The sequence below is a fragment of the Dermacentor variabilis genome, chromosome 6 (assembly GCF_050947875.1).
Source record: "Dermacentor variabilis isolate Ectoservices chromosome 6, ASM5094787v1, whole genome shotgun sequence".
Taxonomy (NCBI): domain Eukaryota; kingdom Metazoa; phylum Arthropoda; class Arachnida; order Ixodida; family Ixodidae; genus Dermacentor; species Dermacentor variabilis.
This window is the reverse complement of record NC_134573.1, coordinates 22,279,312-22,302,409: the sequence shown is the minus strand read 5'-3', so window position 1 is coordinate 22,302,409 and position 23,098 is coordinate 22,279,312. Positions and strand designations below refer to the sequence as shown.

Sequence of the window (23,098 nt, the reverse complement as noted above, 5' to 3'; positions counted from 1 at the left end):
TGGGCCGTATATGTCGATGCCGACGCGATCGAAGGGTGTGACAGGGCACGCCAGCGGCTGCAAGGCACTAGATAGGGGTATAGACGGAGATTTGCGGTGCTGACAGTCACGACAGCACCGAGGAAATTTTTGTGCAAAATTACACATGACATGCCAGCAGTGGCGGCGGCGAATTCGTTCGTACATCTTGAAAACTCCGGCGTGGCCACACAGCGGATTGTTGCGGAAAGATATTTATGACCTTAAGCTATGGGGAGTCACCGGAAGCCACCTACGGCCTTTAGTAGCGTAATTGCGTTGCTGCAGCAGCTGGTCAGGAATGGCGAAATGAACTGCTTGGCCTTGGAGGGTTCGGGATACAGGGATGGACGATGAGCCAGATAGATAGTCGAAAAAACAAGCGATCCATGGATCACGACGCTGTGCGGTGGCAAAGGAGTCCATGTTGAGAGATGACACGGCGTTTGCGCAAGTTGTTCCGCAAGCCGAGTCTTGAGGTAACGGTGGACGGGATAGGGCGTCTGTGTCTGAGTGTATGCGCCCGCTGCGGTATACGACGCGAACATCGTACCCTTGGATGCGTAGTGCCCAAGCGGTCAGGCGGACAGTGCGATCTTTCATGTTGGCGAGCCATCAAAGCGGGTGGTGGTCTGTGACCAAGTCAAACGGTCGCCCGTACAGGTATGGTGGGTACTTGCCATGGTGTCCATACTAAAGCCAAGCACTCTTTTTCGGTCACACTGTAATTAGCCTCAGGCTTCGTCAGCGTGCGACTCGTATAGGTGACTATGTATTCGGAATAGCCGGGCTTTCGTTGGGCGAGGACGGCGCTGAGACCGACCCCGCTGGCGTGTGTATGTACCTCAGTTGCAGCTGACGGGTCTAAATGGTGAAGAATAGGTGGAGAGGTGAGAAGACGACACAGCGTAGCAAACGCGGAGTCGCATGCAGGGGACAGAGGTCGCCGTCACCGGGTAGAAGCTGAGTCAATACAGTCATGATCGACGCGAAATTCCGAACAAAGCGCCGGAAATATGAGCATAGGCTCACGAAGCTTTGGAGTTATTTGATGGTCTTAGGCTTCGGAAACTCAGCGACTGCTCGCAGTTTTGCAGGATCTGGCAGAACGCCGTGCTTGGACGCAACGTGGTCCGAGATGGTGAGCTCCCGAGAGGCGAAGCGGCACTTTTTGAGGTTCAATTGGAGGCCAGCGTTCGTGTGACAGGTCAAAACATGTCTGAGGTGGAGCAGTTCAGTCAGAAATTCAGACGACAAAACCACGACGTTGTGGAGGTAACCCGGACATACAGGCCACTTAACTCCGCGCAGCGTGCTGTACATGAGTCGTTCAAATGTGGCAGGGGTGTTGCAAAGCTTGAAAGGCATCACGTTAAATTCATATAAGCCGTGAGGCGTAATAAATGTGGTTTTCTGGTGATCGGCCGCAGCCATCGGCACCTGCTAGTAACCTGAACGCAAGTCGAGGAACTAGAAGAATTCTGCCCAGTGAAGACTTTCGAGGGCGTCGTCGATGCGGCAGAAAGGATAGACGTCTTCGCTTGTTACTTTGTTTACCGACAATAGCCGACGCGAAGACGAATCGACCCGTCCTTCTTGTAAAACGAGAACAACAGCAGGTGCTCAGGGACTGTGCGAAGGTTGAATAACGACATGAGCGGCTGTGACACGACGCTCTTCGGCAGAGATGCGGTCTGGTCGTTGAGGTAACGGCTGATGCGAACTGGTGTCAATGTAGTGCTGCACTTCCAATGCACGGCCGATTTGAGGTTGTGAAACGTCGATTGAACTTTTTAAGTGGTGTGCGAGATCATGAAGGTCGGCGCACTCGGCAAGTGTGAGGGTACCTGCGATCGCACTCGGCCACGTATCCCTGGAGGTCTCCTCAAGCGCCTAAATCACGGATGGTTAGCTGGAGTCGACATCAAAGGAGTTTTTAAAGACGTCAATCAAAGACGAAGAGTCGAGGTGTTCCACGAAGCCAAGGCATTCACCAACCAGCAACGTGATACGCAGACAGAGGAGATTTTAGAAGTACATATTGCCGCAGCTGCCGCCGAGTTGAAGCGTTGCGAAGGGTAGTGGTAGAGCTTTGCGGCTCATGAAGACGTAGGACGGCGTGAAGAGAACCGTTGCATCAGTGATGACATCGAAGGATACGGGAACGAGGGCAAAGGAGCCAGGCCGAATATCTGTGCCCTCGCGAACGACAAGTTTAGAAGGCGATCACGACCTTCGTACTATGGTGCGTCCCTTAGAGGTGCAAATTACACGCGTGCTCAGTCGATTAGGCCCTATACGCGATAAGAAGTTCAATCCGAGGATGACGTTATGCAAGCAGGCGGGAAGAACTATGCACTTGACGATATAAACAATGCCCTGAATAAGCACACGTACAGTACAGGCTGCGTGAGGAGTGACGTGCTGCGCGCTTGCCGTACGAAGTGACAGTCCAGAAAGCAGCGCGGTCACCTTGCAGAGTGAACTGCACAGTTTCGTGGCTATGATAGAAATGGCTGTGCCGCTATTCAAAATAGCGAATATAGAAACACCTTCTACAGAAATTTCCACTACGTCAGCTGGATAGGCGCGAAGACTTAGACAATTTGAACGGGCTCAGTTCTTGCCTCTTGAACTGCGATGTTCAGTTTTTGTGGTGGAATGGTGCGCGTCGCCGACACATTCGCGAGAGCGAGAGTCGGCGACCCGAGTTACGCGACGGAAATTCTGGGAGATCAGCACGATCATGCAATTGGGGGAAGGAACGCCGTGTTCGCGGAACGGCTGGCGGTCCTACTGGAACGGCCGAGAGGCGTCGCCGAACGCTTGAGGGCGACGGCGGCAATATCGCGGCGTCTCCAAGAGCGCAGCAGGAATAACAGATGGGGCGATCGTCAGGCGTCCTCCAAGGATTAGCTCTCGGTGCGGTCCAAGATGCAGCATGGGCTTCCGTTGGCCCATGTTGGGAATGGGTCGGGAGAGGCGCCGGCAGAGGTCTACATGGCATGGGCATACATGACATGTAGGCCTCTGCGATTACCTGATAAATGACATGGATGTGATCCATTGTAGAGTATCCCTTCCCGAATCCAGCCTGTTTCCTTGGTTGACTAAAGGCCAGTGTTGGCCTTATTTTTGTGGAGATTATTTTGGTGAATATTTTACATTGTACTGGGAGTAAGCTAATGGGCCTATAATTTTTCAATTTTTAACGTCTCCCTTTTTGTGGATTAGTATAATGTTGGCATGCTTCCAGTTCTGTGGGACGCTTGGAGTCGACAGAAAGTTCGTATAAAGGGCCGCTAGTTTTTCAAGCATTTTGTCTCCCCCAACATTCATTAAATTGACTGTTATTCAATCTTCTCCTGCCGCTTTTCGAGTTTCATGTATCGCAAGGCCCTTTGAACATCATAGCCACTTATAGGAGGAGTTTCTGTATCCTGTTCATTACTGTTTCCAATGGAGATATCCTGCCTCCTCTGGGTACTGTACAGGTCAGTATAGAATTATTCGGCTGCTTTTACTATACCAGCGAGATTGCTGATGATATTACCCTGCTTATCTTTCAGTGAATACATCTTGGTTTGTCCTATGCCAAATTTAATTCTCACACATATCAGGCTGCCACCCTTTTTACCGCTTCTTTAGTCGTTCTCACGTTCTAGTTTTGAATATCACTTATTTTCGGTTTGTTGATCAATTGTGAAAGCTCCGCGAGTCCTAGCTTAGCTGTTGAGTTGGACACTTTCATTTTTCCTCGTTTCTTTAACAGGTCTTTCGTTACTTGGGAGAGCTTCCTTAGTGGTTGCCTTGGTGCCTTGCCTCCCACGTCAGTTGCTACTTCTGAAACAAACCTAGTTACGGTTTCATTCATTAGCTTTATGTCATCATCATCTCTCTGTTCTAAGGCTGCATATTCGTTTGCAGGTATACCAGCCTGAATTTCTCTACTTTTACCCTTACTGCCGCTAGGCTGACCTGTTTCTTCTCGACCAATTTTGCTCTTTCTCTCTTGAAATTGAGCTGAACGCTAGCCATCACTAACCTATCGTCACTGCCCTTTACACTACCTATCACTTCCACATCCTGCACTATGCTGGTATCAGCAGAAAGTATGAAGTCAATTTCAATTATTGTTTCACCAGTAGGGCTTTTCGAGGTCCACTTTCTGTTGCTACGCTTCCTAAAAAAAGGTGTTCATTACTCGAAGCTAGTTCCTTTCTCCGAATTCTACCAGCATCTCCCCTCTAGCCTTCCTAGAATCAACGCCGTAGTGACCAATTGCTTGTTCACTAGCCTGCTTTTCCCCCCACTTTTGCATTGGTCACCCATTACTACAGTATACTGAGTTTGCACTTTTCTCAACGCTAGTTCAACATCTTCATAAGATTTATCTACTTCCTCATTATCGTGACTGGATGTTGGAGCGTAGGCTTGCACTACCGTTAATCTATAACTCTTATTAAGTTTCATTACGACGACAGCTACCCTCTCATTAATGCTGTAGAATTCGTCAATGTTGCCCACTGTGTCCTTATGGATTAGGACTTCTACCCCGTATTGCTTCTTACCTAGGAGACCTCTATAGCAGGGGACATGTCCGCTATTCAGCAATGTACAAGCCTCACCATTTCTTCTAGTCTCACTAAAGCATATAATAGCCCAAGCAATGTCTGATAGCTCCTCAAAGAATCCTGCTAAGCTAGCCTCACTCGGGAAGCCTTGAGGGTTAAACGTTGCAAGGGTGAGTTCCCATTGGCAGCTTGTCCGGACCCAGAGATTCTTAGCACCCTCGGCGGCGTTACAGGTCTGACCAGCGCCTTGGTCAGGTGCTCCGCAGCTGCTGGGGACTGAGGGCCATTGGGTTTTTTAGTTAGCCATTTGGGAGGGGGTGGCCGAATACTGCACCAGGGAGGCCAATTCCTGTTCTGGTGAAGGAATGTCTTGTTGAAGCTTTGTGGGCCTTTCTAATTTGGTTGTACCTGGATTAGTATAGCCCCACTTGTTCTCGGCATCTTTTGCCGGTGACAGGCGTCACTCCAAGACTGCAGATGTTGTGCACTGGAGGAGGTGAATTTCAAGCTCACTAGCGCGCAAAAAAAACTCTTATAGCAGAATGGGAACTTCCGACTATGGTAACAGAGCATTCGACATAGCTCAGTCAGATAATCCCACAGGCGGCGAGGCTGCGTCCTCGCCGACAAGTAGAGCCTCGAGGGCCCTACATGCCTAAAAACTTTGATTTATTCACGAGAGAAGTGTTTTCCTTATCGCGATGGGTAACCCAAATAGAACGATTTCTAAATGGTTCTGGCCTCGTAATTCCGGAATCGCACGGGCGCGGACGGCCGTCAAGTCGGCTAGGTAAACCCTACAGGCGTACCGATGACCGCACTTACACAGGCGGTCGTGAATTCGGCTAGACGAAAACTATACAGCCGAGTCCAACTCCCGTTAAAAATAATAATATCGTGCAGGATGCGATCACTTCGAGTCATTCAATGTCAATTTTGTATATCTCAAATTCTAGAAAACATGCTTGAAATTTTCCGCGCAATAGGGGCTTTGATGATCGCAGCAGGTGACACGGCATCGTGTTCCTCTATGGTTCTAACAACATGGTTTCGGAGACAACCGCATGCATGCAGCCACGGACGCGGCTAGATATGCGATACATTTTCGGCGAACTTGAACAATACTTAAATGTAGCGTGGAAAGAAAAAAACAAATTAGAAGAAATAAAACCTTTCAGCGCTTACCGGGAATTTACTAGTCGCGTGTTCACAGCGGTACACAAAACTCACGGTCTCGTCTGCCTGGCTCAGGCCTCGGAGAAGTCTTTCCGAACGAGACGGAACTGATACTGAATGGCCGCCCAAGACTGAGGCGCCAAATGAGAGACAGATGCCTAGGCAGAGTCCTTCGCTCAAAGGGCAAATCCTCAGAGTCGGGAGACGGGCCGCTAACTATGGTGCTGCGCCGTGCGTAAGAAAAGCATCCCTGCAAGGCGGCCTTGCTCTATGGCTGGAAAGCGCATATACGTCGCCTCCTTTAAGCTACAGTGCATGCGTCTGCGATAGGGAGGGGGGGAGGGGGGAGGAGGGGGGTTAGACATTGTGTGGACAGTTCGCGCGGGGAATCTATTGAAGTACCTTTTACCACCGCACTTGCAAGAGTTGTAATCTTCGCTGTTTCTGTAAATTGTCCGTATATACATATTTCCTTGGTTTTCATCTATTTGATGCCGCGTGACAATATGAACTCGAATGGAGTCAACTTTCCTTTTTATACAATGATCAGGACGAGGAAGTTTTAACATCTCCGCTCCTGTTATCTCCAGACTACACCGCAGCACACCACCGTAACGCTGCGGTCACCATTTATAAAAATATCTATACATCAAAAGGTCTCCCGTACGTGCTTTAATAACATTAAGTTAGCGATGTCGAGAGCGTACATACTTTTGTTAAAATAAGTATTTACGGCACTTTCGCAGGAATTATGTCAGGAAGTATGCACTGCTTTAACGCAGCAGGAAAGGTGCGAATACGTGCCGTAAATACCCATATTAGTTACAGGGCACCTTCTCGACGTTGCTCAGTGATAGCTGTTGAAATTCGGGCAGCCTTTGGAAATATCACTTTTAAACATCCTGTGCATTGGTACTAGGTGCATCTTCTGTTGTGCGGCTACATAGATCAGCTGTTCGACAAGATGTACCAACCAGTTCAACTGAACAAGCTGCTGGCCATTAAGTTTAGCTGACATATTGAGATGAAATTATACAGACGGTCACAAGCCCCGAATTTCCTGGGCATAAAAAAAGAACCAATAATTAACCTACGCTACCTGTTAGTGAGTGGTGCAACATGAATGCAAGTACATGGAAGCCATGAGCGTCTCACCTGTCATCAGCTGTGTTGTCCAACGAGATGATGTACTTGAGGGCAGGGTACCTGAAATAGTAAACGTGCGTGATCGTTGTTGTGGTCAAAAGAACAATATTGTAGTGAATATACACTCGGAGAGTACTTTCGCAAGGGGCTAGTCGAGTGTTTTGTAATTAAGGCTGTCATTGGAATTTCTCCAATCGCTATAGAAATGGCCTTTCTAGGCACATCTTTTTTTATTAGTTGAAAGGTTTCGTTGTGTTACTTAAGCGTGAAAAATATTCAGTGCCATTTCATTCCGTGATCGTGGATGACCAAGAAAGCTGCGTATGTGGGCCCTTTAATGGCGAACTGCCCATTGCTGTGCGTCAAATTCCGTATGCACATCAATGGCACGCGAGGCGCGACTAGTCGCCCTTACGCGATGTTGAGCCTTGGAAGGTGATGACATACCAGGGCGCATGCATACCCCTGTATTATTGCAAAACGCGGCACGACACCTTCTACTAACATATCCCGGCACGCATATTACACACGCACCTCACCGCACTTCCAGTGCACACACTGCTTCAAAGTAGCCAAGGTGATCATGCGTTGGTCGACGTCCCGCAGTGCACTGATGGTTGTGAGATCACTCGAATACCAGAAGCGGTCACACACAACACAGGCCACACGAAGTTGGTTCCCCACAAACTCCCCCTGAAACTTGGTCGTTGTTCAGGTGAAACTTTCCAAGTTTGCAGGATCCGGGCCACATGCACGATTCGCGTTTATGTCCGCCTCGCGGTCATCGCGGGCAGCACGCTTACGAGAACGTCACCACGGGAGAGTGGAAGGAAAGAGAAAGGAGAGAGTCAAGTGCTTGGAACGCCGACAAAGCGAGGGCGGTTAGAACGCAGATATGGCCGACGCAGGTGAAAGCGTAGTATCTGTTCTTATCAGGTCAATATCTTATATGGGTGGTACTTGGACCTAAACATATTAAACTTATGTTTCCATGTCGGAGGAGTGCTTAAAGGCTGCTTCACCTCTGCCGCGGGTCGGCCCGGTATTGCGCTATTTTAGGGATTGGCCCATGTATTGGGAGAAATTCTCGATCTACGCGGCTGGATGGACACACACAATTTTTTGAAAAACTAAGTTATATATACAGGTTCCCTGTAAAGAAAATTTGCTCAGAGAAGTTTTCTCCTACGCATGTGGCAAATCTAATAGTAGAAAATAAATCAATTGATATCTTACACTAAATGTTTCAAGCGCTCACTCATGATCATTGCAACATAGCGGTTCCCCTGTACTAATGGTTTAGGTTATCCTGCTCGACTGGCATGCTGTGCAAGAAACATTCTCACCACTAGTGTGTGCTTCGTAGCCGGGTACACCTTGGCGTTGCAACGTCATGCGCGGCACATTACCGGGCGAAAATTTTCTGTAGCAGTGCAGCCAAGGCGACGGAGCCGAGTAACACCTGTTTTGCTACGCCCTTGCATGTTGTTCCCTAGCGAAATAATATTTACGTTATACAGGTGAAATAAAAATATTGCAGTAACTTGCTGCTCTTTAACGCGGGATAGTTTAATAATCAGGAAGAAAAACTTTGCCGTGTTGAAGAAATTTCGTTTCACGCTATTCCATGCTTTGCGATTTTCTGGCGTCCGTATCTCTTTTGCATCACCTTTACACGAATATAGCGTGTCCGGGTTGCAGCACGTGAACGTCGCCTGCTGACGCACGTCCACAGCGTTCTGTGAGCCCAGCCGCCTGTCGTCTGTGGCGAGATTTGTCGAAGGAAAAGCTGTCTGCAGGCCAAGAAAGTTGTGTACAGCGTTTACGCACAAGGACGCAAAAGCGACCCTCAGCTGGCTATCACAGACGCATGTCGGAACGTATACTGTGTACCGAATTAAGCTCGACGTGCAGTGTGGCACCTTGAAGTCACCGAAGCGCCAACGGCCACGTCTCCCAGCCGCACACACCACTGCCATAACCGGAAGAACGTGACTGCAACTGCCCGACAGTTTCTTCCTAGCCGCTCTACGAAGAAAAGGGCACCAGTGTTAATTACGAAATGAATTTCTGACAGCCTCGAACCTTGCTTGCCATGTGACCACTGATGGATATGCCTAGAATGTGTGCACGTACATTGAAAAGACTGCTCAACGACACTGAGTTCTCTTTTCGCAAACGGAAAAAAAACTCTGCTGTCCTCGAGAGAAACGACATCATCGTGTGGCGGCGGCAGTAACTGCGTACCATTCGGCAACTTTGCACTCAAAAGCGGTATGTGCGATAATCGGCCCTTTTTACAAGTTTTATTGTGTATGGAAGAATAAGGGATTTTTACCACCCCGTAAACGTTAACCTTTAATGGTTCCGTAAAAATATTTTTCCGAGACGCAAAAGGCACGAACTGCGTTTGGCTGTAATTGTTAGCGTAAAAAGTGGGTAGCGCCCAACTATCGCTCCTCACGGAAGCGTTGTTGCTTGACAGTTTGGTACGTTGTTTATCCTCGCGGAACGGACGGTAAGGTTAGCGTTGCAAGTGGCGCCGTTTTTTGTGGCCGCATGTCACAAGTCAACGCATTTCGATGCCCGCTGTGCAGCTCACGCCAATCACCTGACCAGCGTTTGTACGCTGCGCAAGAATACCATGCTTCGCTTATTTCGTCTCGCGAACACGCGGTGCCTGAATATTGCCTAATCATAATACCTGAGCAGTACCAATTCACTCACTCCTTCGGCCGTCTTGAGAAAGTGCGATCAGCGTATGCCTGACGACATCCTTCAATTCTTTTCGTTGTTTGTTTCTTTTTTGCAGGTACATATACTACTTTCACGAAATTTGTGTCAACGCTGGACATACCAAGGAAAAGATCTGGGAGGGCGTGAACGTCGTTGCGTGCGAGGATGCTTTTCGGGAAGGTCTGACAACAGGCGTTCGAGCAGCCCGCGGGAAAGGTGGCCGGCACATCCTGTAGCACGGCGGTAGCGAGGATGGCTTCGTAATTAGCGCTTGCTTCGTCTTCCGAGCAGCGAAAGGTGCTGGTGACTACCACAAAAAAATGGATGAGCCACCGTTCAAGAAGTGGTTCTTTAAGCACCTGCTATCAAACATCAAAGCACGCATCATTATACTAATGCACAATGCATTCTACCACATGTTGACCTCGAGACAGTGTCGACACCATCAGCATGAAAGGTTGACATTTACTCTTGACAAACCGAGAAAGGCATCACGTTTTCTCAGAGCTAATTAAAGCCAGAGTTGCTGGAGCTCGTCAGCCAACACAAGAAGGTGTTTTCGGCCTATTGCGTGGATGTGATTGCTAAGGCTGTCGATCACGACGTCGTGAAGCTTCATTCATATCACTGCGAGTTAAATTTGATCGAACTTATTTAGAGCTAGGTGAAAGGTTATGTAGCAGCTAACAATACTGCACTCGCCCTAGCAGCTCTCGAAAAGTTGCTGCGGCAAAGCATCAATTTTGTAAGGGCAGACAAGTGGCTTATGGCGTGTTCTCATATTCAGAGCATCGAATACGAATTCTGGTAGCGTGGCAGCATCATTGATGTAAACCACGACATGCTTGAGATTTCACTCGTATCAAATACGAGCAGCGATAGTTATGCCAGTGATAGAGAGATGAGAGGAATGACGAGCCTGTTGCGACTGTGGGTTCCAACACGTGGGATCCCCTTTCCTCGTGGAGGGGTAAGTGAACGTGAGGCTGGGCGGGATATTCAACACGTTTGACAAACACGTATATATTTACACATGTTCAGGAAAATGCAAAGTAATACAGAAAAGCTGATGATGAAGTGGTAGCCGCCAATCACTCCTGCCATCAGCTGCTCCTTTTATGCCTTGCGTGATCATTGTTCAGTTATTTCCCCCAATCCGGTGTCTGGAGACCATTGATATCACGTCCCAGCAATAAGGTGTCAGGAGACCGATGACATCAGGTCCCACCAATCAGGAGGTAGGTTTTCCTTTCCCTAAAAGGGTAACTAGGTCGGAAACGCACGCACACCCTGGGCGCAAACAAGGAAAGGAGAGTAACGTGCGCTGACTCCGATCCTATTCTGGCAGGTGATGGCCGGATCATTCGCACAGACCGCGTCTCCGGAACAGCCGATCACAAGAAGCCGCTGTGACTGCGGGCACTGTAATAGAAGCCTCTGAAACATTCTGCCTGGCGCTTGGGCATATGAAATAATTGACTGTGATTGTTTACGTGCCAGAACTACAGTACGAGCCCAAGGAACAGTGTAGAGCTCCACCTTCGAATAATGTGTGCCACTTCATGTATTTCTATTAATTTTGAAAGCTTCCACTCAGGCTTAACCAAGCGAGCTTGAAAATACGTGAACGAATGCATTATTTCACGTGCACGAAATTTACTGTACGGCCGCTCTTACATTTTGCCCACATAGATATTTGGCCGCAGTTATCGAACCCGCCAGCTTGCGTTAAGCAACGCATAGCTGTAAGCAGTCTTGGTGGGTGTAGGGCATGTGCATTTTGATGGCGGACATAGCAGTTGCGGGAATAGTTATGAATAGCTCTGGAATGCTGCAATCAACTGGAAAGAAAGTTTGTATAAATAAAAACGTTGACTTTGCTCCTTGCAATGAAACACATCGCAAGGCATGTCGTAGCGCGGCAGCCTTGTGGATTGCGCGGCAAAGCGCATAGTCGGAGGTATTTTACAATAGTTACAGATATAGTGTATTTTACATAAGAGTTCAACTGAAATTGAGTTCGTACATAGCTACAACGGCGATTTCTTAAAGCACTTCTCAAAGTGGTTGCTCGCGAACAACCAATATTTAAGTATTCATGTATAAAATATATATATCCGCCTTTCATAAATATGATGATTAATCTTTACAGTGCTTTAACACGGCTAATATCTATCTACCACAAGCATGCACGAAAGCAGTAATCGAAAACGCCCATTTGCGGAAAGCACTGGCGCAACCGAAAACCGGAAACCGAAACCTCGAGCCAAAGCTTCTGACTACGTTGCGCAGTAATGCTTGTGTATAGGCTCCGCCCACGTCGCCTTCGCTACACTACCACAGAAACTTCTCGCCAGATATAGGAATGTATTTGCGATGACAGGCGCTAGTTGCCGAAAGCAATAAAAATGCGACGTCCGATAGCTAAAACACACTTACATGAGTAAGGCTTTGAAAACAATCCAACGCTGCCGTGTCGACATTAGGTAGGATCTGCTGTGCAACGCTACAGAGTGAACAGCTTGCGACTTGTGCTGCAAGAGCAGAAAGTGCACGCTCGATAACGAGAAAGCAATACAGTGCAAACATGCTCGTTTGGCGTATGAGTAAAGTGAACCGTGTGTCGGGGTTTAAAATACAACAACTAGACGTCGTCAGGATCTTCTGTCGTGCACGCAGTGCGCTCGCTGAACATTCCGGGAGCGTTACGAGCGCTCGGCGGCGTCGGACGTTCTTCGCGCTTGCTCCGCGGATGATCGCGCATTCCTGCAGACCATCACCACCATCCCCCACACAAGCGGTTTTATAGCGATCACCAAGTTCTGTGCTTTACCCGGACGCCACTCTCGTCCAGGTGAGCCCATTTTCGGCACTTTGAAAGACAGTTTTCCCTCCCTGCTACCACGCCGCCTCGCTAGGCCTAGTCTCATTACGCCTAGCGCCTCTCGTCGCGCCTTTTAGCCCGACCATAGCGGCAGCCACTGTGTTTACGGGCTACGACTCTACCTCATTGCAAGTGCTTAGGATGCAGACTTCGTCCACCGACGGACTTATGCCCTCGGAGAACGAATACCTCGAAGATATGGTCAATGTCTGGAAACGCGAGCAAGCGAAAACCAAGCCCGCGTCCCTGCACCGAGACGCCGCAGCTGACCGCCATTCCGCAGCTGCGCAAGGCACACATGCGCAACGTCCCACAGACGCCGCGCTCGCCCCTGCTTCCTCGCCGTCGGCGAAGCAATCCAAGTGGCGTCCGCATCCAACTCCTCGCCTCTCCCGGGACAACTACATCGTGGTTTTCAAGCCTCGCGTTCCTTGCAAGCTCCGAACCTTCTCGTGGGCTGATCGTCTGGGCGGCGCAATCCGGGCTTACCTGGGAGACTCGACCGGCTACACTTGGACTTTGGTCCAAGTGTAGCCGATCTGGGACGAGGACATCATCATCTGCAGCCCCACCGTGCTGCCCAAGGCTCAAAAACTCCTCGGAAATTTCCAGCTGCCGGTGAGGGACCAGCAGGTACCCGTCCGAGGTAACGCCAAGCCTTCCGGGGAAACTTGCAGGGGAGTTATCACGATCAACCCAGAAAAACCCCCTCAAAAGATCAAGTCAGAACTTCACTGGCCCCAAGAGACCACCCTTGGGGTTCGCAAACTCGGCGACTCCACCGCGGCGGTTGTTACCTTCGAGGGCACGAAGCTCCCCCACTTCCTCTTTTACCACTGCGTGGCTATGTACGTTCGACCGTATAAAAAGACAATCACGGCCTGCTCTCAGCGCGGCATCATAGGCCACCGGCCGTCTGTGCGCCCCCACTCCATCCCATACCGCTATACCCAGTGTGGGAGCTTCGCTCCCGAAGGCCTCACTGACCACGATTGCCACCCCAAGTGCCTCCTCTGCCACGGTGCCCACGAGACCGGGGACAGAGGCTGCACTGGTATATAGGAAGCCCATGTTGCCCTCGGCACATCCTCGAGGGCTCACGCCATCACCACTCCACGGCAAGAAGGGCACCCGCGAGAACAGTCTGGCTCCCGGGCCCCGGCCGAAACTCAACAATTTCCGCCGCTCGATGCCTCTACGGCACCACCAAATGTAAGTGGTTGGGCAGGAATTGCTGCTCCCAAGCCTCTCTCCCTCCCCCTCTGCTGCCCCTCCCTCCCCTGAACTTCCGGCCCTCCGCAAGCAGAGCGCGGATCTTGACCGGAAAATTGCATTACTGACCAAGCAAGTTGCATCCCTGCAACAGCGCACTTGGCAGGCGCCCGGCCCCCCGTCCCTACCCAGACGGCCCTCGGACGGTCCCCACATCGAGTACTGCCCCCGCTACCGTAGCTAAGGCCACTCTGCCCATTGATTAAACTTTACCCCTCGTGGAGTGCGTCTCCCGCCTTGACAATCTGCTCCTCCTCCACATCTCCAATTTTTCCGTTCAATGCAATGTAGCTGCGGTAGTGCAGGCCATTCAGGCCTGGGCAATTACTAAGTGTCACGGTATGGCGTTATTCGATTCGGCGAAGCACCGATCAACGGGCCCCAAAGGGTCGTAGTAAATGGACCCGACGAGCAAGACGGTTATTAGCGGCCACTCGGGCAAGCGCCCGAAAAGGGTAAAAAGCAGGTTTAACGATTATTGCCTTTTTGTTGTCGGCGCCACCGGGACCCTCCGACAGCTTTTTGTAGGAACCCCTGCGCATTCTCTGCCCCGCGCGTGCATTGAAATGCTTACTAAGAAGGCGTGGGTGCGATACTCCGAAGTATGTGGTGTCTGTACAATCCTGTGTCCACGAAGTGCTGACAGTGCATGTGGTGCCTCTGTGTAATCCCGTGTCCAAGAATTGCTGTCAATGTGTGTGTACCGACAGCACCGTGTGGCCGGCTGCCGTCGTTTTTCCTATTTTTATGAACGGACAGTGGAGGCACGGCACGGAGTCAAGGTTGTACGTGTGTGGTGCAGTACGAGTGCGCGAACTCTATCAGCAGGGGAAAGGACCCGTTCCCTCGCCCCTAACTAAAAGGGGCGCGACCAAGACCTTGGGAGGAGCCAGTGTGTAATTGGGTAAACTTGATTGGATCGTCACCAATATCTGCCGTCCTCCAACCCAATGCACTAGGGAAAGGAGAAGTTATTTTAGCGCAGGTGTTAGACCGAGCTAGGAAGTCTAGAGTCTAGATTCTAGAAACTGAGCCTACAATTTGCTGAGAAGCGTCAAGGAGCTAGTGCTGCCCAGTATCGCCTGTGCCGCCTAGCTGGCTCTGAACTGCGAGTTACTAGCTGACGTAAGAGACGACAAACCAACGTCTACGACGAAGCTCATGGTAGTTCCCCTCCAGTTAGCTCAACCTGCTCGAGGGAAGACGTCAGACCTAGACTCCCTGGAAACCAGGCTCAGCAATCGCATCCACCACAACGAGATCGGCTTGCAAGCATTCTTTGGGAAAGCTCTGCTATCGACTCCACGCTTTATGGACTTGCTGCCGCCGCCGCCGCCGCCGCTGCTGCTGCTGCTGCTGCTGCTGCTGCCGCCGCCGCCGCCGCCGCCGCCGCTGCCGCTGCTGCTGCTGCTGCTGCTGCTGCTGCCGCCGCCGCCGCCGCCGCCGCCGCTGCTGCTGCTGCTGCTGCTGCTGCTGCTGCCGCCGCCGCCGCCGCCGCCGCCGCCGCTGCTGCCGCTGCCGCCGCTGCCGCCGCCGCCGCCGCCGCCGCCTTTGTGAAGTGTTAATTTCTGTGTTCACTGTTAACTGTTTGTTGTATTTCTTTCGTATTCGTCATTGGCCTAGGTTAAGTGCAAGCGTTTTAGTTTTCGTGTGTTTTAGTGCAACATTTAATTTTTGTGTCATTGTCAGGCGATAAATATTTTTTCCCTCTTTCTCCCGACTCAGACTCCTTCGCAGTGTTCGCTTGAGTACGGAATGACCAACCGGCTTGTATACCCCGTCGGCGACTTCGCGCCAATGGCAGACGGGTGACAAGCCGTGACACTCAGTTAAATCCAAAATATCGCGCTCCCGCTCTACGTCGGGAAGTAATGTTGGTTCCGCACCCCAGCGCCGCAAGGTGGCCACCACCACCTCGACACAGGGCAACCCGGTTTCCATCCCCCTTCCTCTCTCCGAAGGCTCCGAACAAGACGTGGATATTTACACCTAAAAGAGCATTCGTGATGGTCACCAATCATACAACCCACTCAAATCTGCCGTCCCGCCTCGCTATCACACAGTGGAACTCCAGAGGTTTCGGGAACAGGCGAAAGCGTTCACACCTTTCCATATTTTTCTAATCACTTGACTCTCAACCGGTCAACTTGGCACTCCAGGAATCATGCTCAACCACAACCCTTTCCGGCTACTGTCCCTACGTAGGCGGTACTACAACACGCCTCCTCGTGTATAAGACGTACATGGCGGTTCAGATAGATCTCGATCTGGACCTCCCTTACGACTACTGCATGGTCTCAGTGCTCCCTTAGGGGAGGGGCCAACCCTCGATTGATATTCCGAACATGCATTGCCCCCCTCACACTTCGGGAGTTTCCTTCACGCCACTCTTTCATCAGGCCTTGCGTACGGCCCCTCGTCAACCCCTAGTGATAGTTGGCAATTTAGACGCCTTCAGCCTTCACTGGGGCTACCATTACGAGAAGACCCAAGGGCGACAGCTTAAGGAGCTTATCTCCTCGCTCAGTCTCACGCTGCTCATTGATCCGGTACATCCCACACGTTGCGCTAATTTGGTCTCAGGTGACACCTGTCCAGAACTCTCCCTCATCCCTAGAATCCGCGATGCTACTTGGGAGAATCTCGATGAAACCCTCGGTAGCAATCATTTTCTGCTCCGCATTGCCTTCACACCGCGACAGAAAATGCGCCAACACTGGGGCCAGGCCCGTCTTACTGACTCGACCAAGTTCTGATCTCAACCATTCCTCCCGATTCCTAATTCGAACGAACATGCGGCGTGGGCATCATATGCCCTTCATATGCAGCCAGCACACACTCAGACCCTTGCCACCTCTACCCTGATTTCTGCTATCGACCTACACCTCCTGTATGTCTGGGATGCTCGCCAGGACCTCATACGCCGTTGGCGGCGAAACAAGCTAAACCACAAACTCCGCTCCCGTATCGAGGGAGCGGAGCCAATGCCAATTCTGTGCAGCTTGCCGATTCGAATTGGACCGACGCCTGCACGAAGGCACCAGGCCAGATAAGCTCCAATAGTACGTGGCGACTCTTCCGGGGCCTTCTGAACTCCTCCACCCGACGTGGAGAAACACAGCTTCAATTCTGTCGCGCCTTGCATGCCTATCAGGGCACGACAGATCAACTCGCGAAGGATTTCTGCGACCGATACATTTGTCGCACGATCGACCCCATCGTCCCGGAATACACATATTCTGGTTCCCCCAACTCCAAGCTCTACGCTCCATACACGCTTCTTGCAGGCTGCGCTGGGGAATGTGGACCGGGCACGGCTCCTGGCAGAGATGGAATCACAGTGTCGCTCCTAGCCAATCTCCCCGACCAGGCTCTTTTGTCGCTGCTCCACCTCATCAGCTCGATATGGAACGGCTCGCCCATCCCACAAGAATGGACCACATCGCTGGTCACGTTCATCCCCAAGCCCGGCAAACCGGTAAGCATTGAGGTCCTGAGACCCATCTATCTCACCTCTTGCGACGGCAAACTCAGGAAAACCATGGTCCACATCCACCTTTCCGCCTACCTGGAGAGTAGGGGGACCTTTATGACACAATGTTTCGATTTCGCCCGCATCTGTCGGCGCAAGTCGTCTTGCTACAGCTCCACCACGATGTCGCAGAGCCGACTATTATGCGCCAAAATGACAAAGCCATTCTCGCTCTCGATTTTCGGGGCGCGTTCGACAATACCAAACATAGTAGCATTCTCGCTAACGTTTTCATCACAGACTGCGGACAGAAGACTTTCCATCCGCGTTTTCTTTTCTCATCCCGCCATCTTCATCCGCCTCAATTCAACTGAACACAGCTCGTACCCACTAGGCACACGGGCTACACCTCAAGAGCGGTCTTGTCACCCCTACTCTTCAATTTGGCCAGGCTGAACCTCCCCTCCCTTCTGCGCAAAGTCGAGGGGATACGTCATACACTCTATGCTGACGATATTACAATTTGGACAACACCGACTCTCCGGCTCAAATCGAGCAACGCCTACAACAGGCGGCCCTTCTAGTGGACACTAACGCCTCTTCTTGCAGCCTGGAGTGTTCCCCATCCAAACCGGCCCTCCTATCGGTTTCTCGCCTACCACCCCCACAGATATCTCTCCTGTCCGGCCCCCTCCCGTTGGTTCAGGACCTTCGGATTCTCGGGGTTCACTTCTCGTCCTCCCTGGACCCTAAGGGTACCGTAGCTGCTTTCCGACGCACCCGCTCACAAGTGCGTTGTACGACTCAGCGGACCTCTACCAAGCGTGGCGGCCTCCTAGGGACCAAGTCCCTCCGCTTGGCCCAAGCTTCTGTGACCAGTCGGGTCATCTATGCCTCACCATATCTTCGCCTGCGTCGTCATCACGAAGACCAGGTGTATATTTTTCTCTGCTCTGTTTACAAGCACACGCTGGACTTCCCCATCGCTACTTCCAATCGCCTCTTTGTGGCCCTCGGGGTGCACAACTCCATCGTGGAACTGACGAAGTCCATCGCGCCAATTCACTCACTCGCCTGTCGCAGACGCCTTGCGGACGCCGCCTGCTACACAGACTTGGCCTCAACACAACTTCTAACCCCGCACATCTCTCCCCGATACCGCAACTCTGGCTCCAGAAGCTCTGGGTGAAGCCACTCCCCCCAACATGAATCCCGAACAACACCCCGATCGCAAGCAAGCCCGTGCCGCTGCCCTTCAGGCACGCCACTCCGCACGCCCCAGCGTATCCTACGTAGACCTCTCGGGCCATTCTCCATCAGGCGACTTCACGGCCGCTGTGATCACCAAGGGTCACCACGTCGATGGCCTCTCCTTCAGAACAGACATGTTACTCATGCAGAGGAGGTTGCCATCGCTTTGGCCTTCTCCCACTCAACCACTTGCACTATCTTGGCAAACTTGCGCTCAGCCTGTTCTCAGTACATCCAGGGTTCCTTCTCCCCTCTGGCGCCTAGTATCCTTCGGGCCGCCTCCTGGCGCTTCAACCCTCACTCCATTAGAATAGTCCGGACCCCAGGCGACACACATCATCCCGGCTGGTGAGACTGCCGCTCGGCTAGTGAGACCTCGAGCTGCGCAGTCCGCCTCTTCGTTGCCCCGCAGGCCTTCGTGCCCGGGGCCCAGACGATGCCGGGGGTCCATCCTAGTGAGCGACCCAGCATTCGAATGGCTTGTATAGGAAGTGTTCCATTCATGTATAAACGACACGCGGCTTGTAAGTCCGTGAGGACGCGGGCGGACCTTCCCTTGCTCTTGGCGTCGCGAAGTGCGAGAGGGATCGCTGCTGCTTCTGCTGCTGCGCTGCATGTGGCGCAGATGGAGGCAGAGGCTACCAGGTTCCCCTGATTGACAACGGCGAGTGCGGATCCTAGCAACTCGAACCTCACACGTTTTCGCCGCCTCGCACCCCACCACTCGCACTATCTTGACACATTCGCGCGCAACCTGTTCTCAATATATCCGTAGTGTCATAGCCCCGCTAGCGGCTAGTCTACTTCGCGCCGCCTCCTTGCGTTTCAACCCTCACTCTATGAGAATAGTCTGGACCCCAGGCCATACAGGTCCTCCCGGCAAGGATGCTGCGAATGCCGCTGCCCGCGCTTCTTTCCTCCGGGCCACTGCCCCTCCATGTCGTGAGTCGGACCCTGGCAACTTGAGCCTCACACGCTACAGCGATATTCTGGATTATTATAGCACTTAGCGCCGACTCTATCCTGACGCTGCGCTCGGTTTCGTGAAAGCGGACAAACGACTACTACGCCGCCTTTGGACCAATACTCTCCTTAGTCCGGCGGTCGCTCGGCATTTCATGCCGGAAATCACAGGCACGTGCCCGACATCTACGGTCCTTGCCGACACCTTTCACGTTGTGACTTCTTGCCCCGCCACTGCACTCTCCTTCTCATCTTCTCACCCCATCCCTACTAGAGAGGCTTGGGAGGGTACGTACTCCGCTGTTCTACCTTGGAAGCTCGACAATCCTTGGTGGCAAGCGCCCGGGCAGCGCCCATCTCCTATGGCGTCCAGGACTAGGGGCTGCCACTCAGGCGCACAGCGAGCAACTTTCTTATTACCTCCTTCAAAAAAATGCTTTTATTGCCACCACCACCTGAACATTCCGAGGCGGTTGACTACAAATAATTTTAGAACTAACAAAAAAGGAGCTGTTTATGTAATCAAGGCGCATACAGAATGCCCCAAATAACATCAATTGCTTGATGGTTAACGCCCATACTGGGAATTTTGCGGCTGCTCGCGGGGCAAAAGAAAAGAAAGAGAATGCGGATGGCCACAGCACGCTCCTGTCTACACGTCCACACCAGCCCTTGGAACACACGATCCTGTCCTGTCCTCCATCAGGTGTTTCTGTCAAACCTATTAAGAAACCAAGAACCTTGCTTACCAGCCTCAGTGGAACCACGCCTTCCGTTATCGAGGTTTGTATGACGCGGACAATAGAGGAATTAGGATCCCAAAGAAAGCTCTAGTCAGTGCGTATGCTTGGGGAAAAGAGTGGAAAGAGTCACGTGCTATTTTTGTTGTAGCGGCCATGTTGTCGGGCCACAATTGCGGTTTTGTTATGGTGGTGCGCATGTACTCGTATTTTCGCAGCTCCGTAGGTCTCGAACATGGCAAAGGCAACGTTTGTGCTGACTTGCGTTTTTTGCGCCGTGTTGACTAGACTGTGCTGTCTCGGTTGTTGATGCGGCTAGGTGGGACTGGATGAAAAGATAATCGTGAGACCAGCGCTCAAACACCATCTACCACGCAGCGGACGAGGCACGATCTGGCAGCAATAGTCCTGTCTTCGACGGATGTATGCTCAAATATTATCCCATAGTGAAACGGCTGTGCATCATAATTTGTAGGATAAGCGCCTTGCAAGTCAAAGAGAGTTGTGTAGTTTTCTTGCGTTTGACACCGGACGATGCATTTCCGGCGGGCCAAACAGCCTTGAGGAAGGATGCGAAAGAGGCCACTGCTTTGAGCAATAGAGGGACGAACGATGCTAACTGTGTACTTCTTATTGCGCCCGAAGGGCTCAGTTAAGTGATCGTTCGCGGATGCTTTGCAAAAGGGAACTAGGCTCGACAGAACGAGGTACGTGTGCGCGAACTGCAAGAAGCTGACGGTCGCGCGTAACGTGCCTGGTAAGCGCGCTAGCCGCACGCTTCTGTTCGGCACCTTGCGGTGGCTAACACAGAAATTTGCTTCGGTGAAGCTTCACTTACCGCGACAAGAATGCACATCAAAATTCAGGCAGGTATCCAAAACATGTTGCCTTCTGCTGGCTTCCTCCCCGGCGCGGTGTGACTCGTCACGTCTCCGCGTTGCTCGGCCGCCTGAAAATTGTTCGATAAATAATGCCTCAAGATGCGACTGGCATGCGTGTTTGTTCCCGCAAGTTGCAAGGGGGTTAGCCATATGTCCGTCTGTTTTGATTTGCGTAACGTATGGTGCCGGTCATCGCCTGTGTATTCTTGCAGTACATTGCGAATGCGCAGATTTATTTTCCCAGAAACCATAAAACGTAGTGGGGTCGGCCTTATGGTCTAATTTGCAGAGTTAAGTGTGAACGTCTTTCGACGCCAGAGCAGAATACACGGGCGACATGTCTGTAGCATCGCGACGGTACGCGTCGCGAGTGGATCCATTGATCGCTACGGCGCCCGCGCGCGCCTACAGGCCGGCGGGCATGCACGCAGAAAGCGAGAAATGCAAAGGGGATAGGAAAATTTGCTGCAATAAGACTAAAGCCAACTTCCGGAGGCTTGACAAAGAGTGATGTCAGGGCCTCTTAGCTTTTTTCCTTCCTTCATGATGCCGCCATCGTTCCGCGGCATCCAGCGCCGAAGGCACGGCGAGGGGAGCTAACGCGGATGCTGATTCGCGAAGTGCCAGAAGCGTTGACGAGATCACGGCTAAAGCGCCGCTTTCGTGGCAGAGAACGTCGAGATTTAGCCTTGGCGGTATTCTGCTAAACGCTGGCAGACCGGGCGGAATAACAGGTGAGCGGGCTCTCATACCTGGGCGGCTTGCACGGAGCATCCACCTGGTGGAGCAGCAGAGTTCACCCTGCCAATTGTACAGCATCGGCTGCGGTCACCATAGATGTGCATTCTACTTCGCGGATAATATAAGTTTTCAGCAGCGGCGTAACCTTCAACACGATTACACCGGTTTATCATAGTTACGAAGATATTTAACATGCATAATAATTATCTGATTTTGAATACTGTTGCAAACATACTATCAATAGTTAATGAATGTGCAAGTAATTTCTGGAAAGAAATTGTCAAGAATATAGTTTGCAGCTGTAGTCACACTGCCCGAATGGGCCATTTGTGTCGCCCTGCTATTTCACTACAATTAAATGGATCTCTTATTCGATGGTTGCTAAAACGTTTGTATCGTCCTTCCTTTCTTAGTTTTCTAGGTGCTGTGAGTCCGTCAAAGATGTCAGCAGCTGTTCGGTTCATTTGTTACCAGGACTTGGGAAACGAAGAAGCTTAAATATTTGTTCGCACTTTCTATTGCGAACTTTTCATTTCTTTTTCTTTTAATTAGTGAAGGCTCAATTCGTTTTGCTTCTTACGTTACCAGCTAATTCTTTATTTGTTTAGTTCTATGTCATGAGTGTTGTTATAATCAAAACGGATGCACCTTTTACTCTTTTGCGTATGTGAGATGCCCGTATGAAACAGTTACATGCATTGCTCTTGTAATCTGCGTTTTTATAAAGAAAGGTGGCTGATGTGTTGTGCAGCAGTTGGACCTAATTGTTTTGGTGTTCGCATAAGTTTTATCATGAACGTGAGCAATTGCTAGGACAGATAACGGACAAACAGGGCGTGACACGCGGAAGTAAATCGCACGACTAGCAGATTAAAAACGAATAAAACATCAGGGAACGATAGGCTAGCCCTTAGAGAACATAAAACAGGGAGAAAGCAGGCAGTTGGTGCTTCTGACAATAGCCTCTAAGATTACGCACGGTAGCAGGTTTTCCTCCAGCCGTTCCATTCAGCGCGCTCCCCAGCAAACGAATTTAAATGTCTGACAAATGTTTCGTAACAGTGACATGCTAGGACTGAAGCCAAACAATTTGGTTCAGTGGCACGTTTCGGAATGAGATTTTTTAGAGGGCTCATTTTACACGATTGCGATTTCAACGATGCGGCTGGTGCGGCGCCCAGAGTGCTTGGTGCCACGTTTCCTGGCATACGTCGCATAAGTTTTCAGCTGTAATGAAATTGACC

General features: G+C 51.1%; 1 protein-coding gene and 1 pseudogene across 2 annotated transcripts in view; one reads left to right on the top strand and one right to left on the bottom strand.

Moving 5' to 3' along the window:
- The window catches only part of LOC142584685 (medium-chain acyl-CoA ligase ACSF2, mitochondrial-like), a 390,428-nt gene that overhangs the window by 248,265 nt on the left and 119,065 nt on the right, over positions 1-23,098 (bottom strand). For both annotated transcript variants that reach the window (XM_075694872.1, XM_075694874.1), the window contains one exon: positions 6,924-6,974. In XM_075694872.1, the coding sequence (XP_075550987.1) occupies positions 6,924-6,974 (51 nt within the window). The remainder of the gene's footprint in view (positions 1-6,923; positions 6,975-23,098) is intronic.
- On the top strand, positions 7,810-7,990 carry LOC142586426 (U2 spliceosomal RNA; annotated as a pseudogene).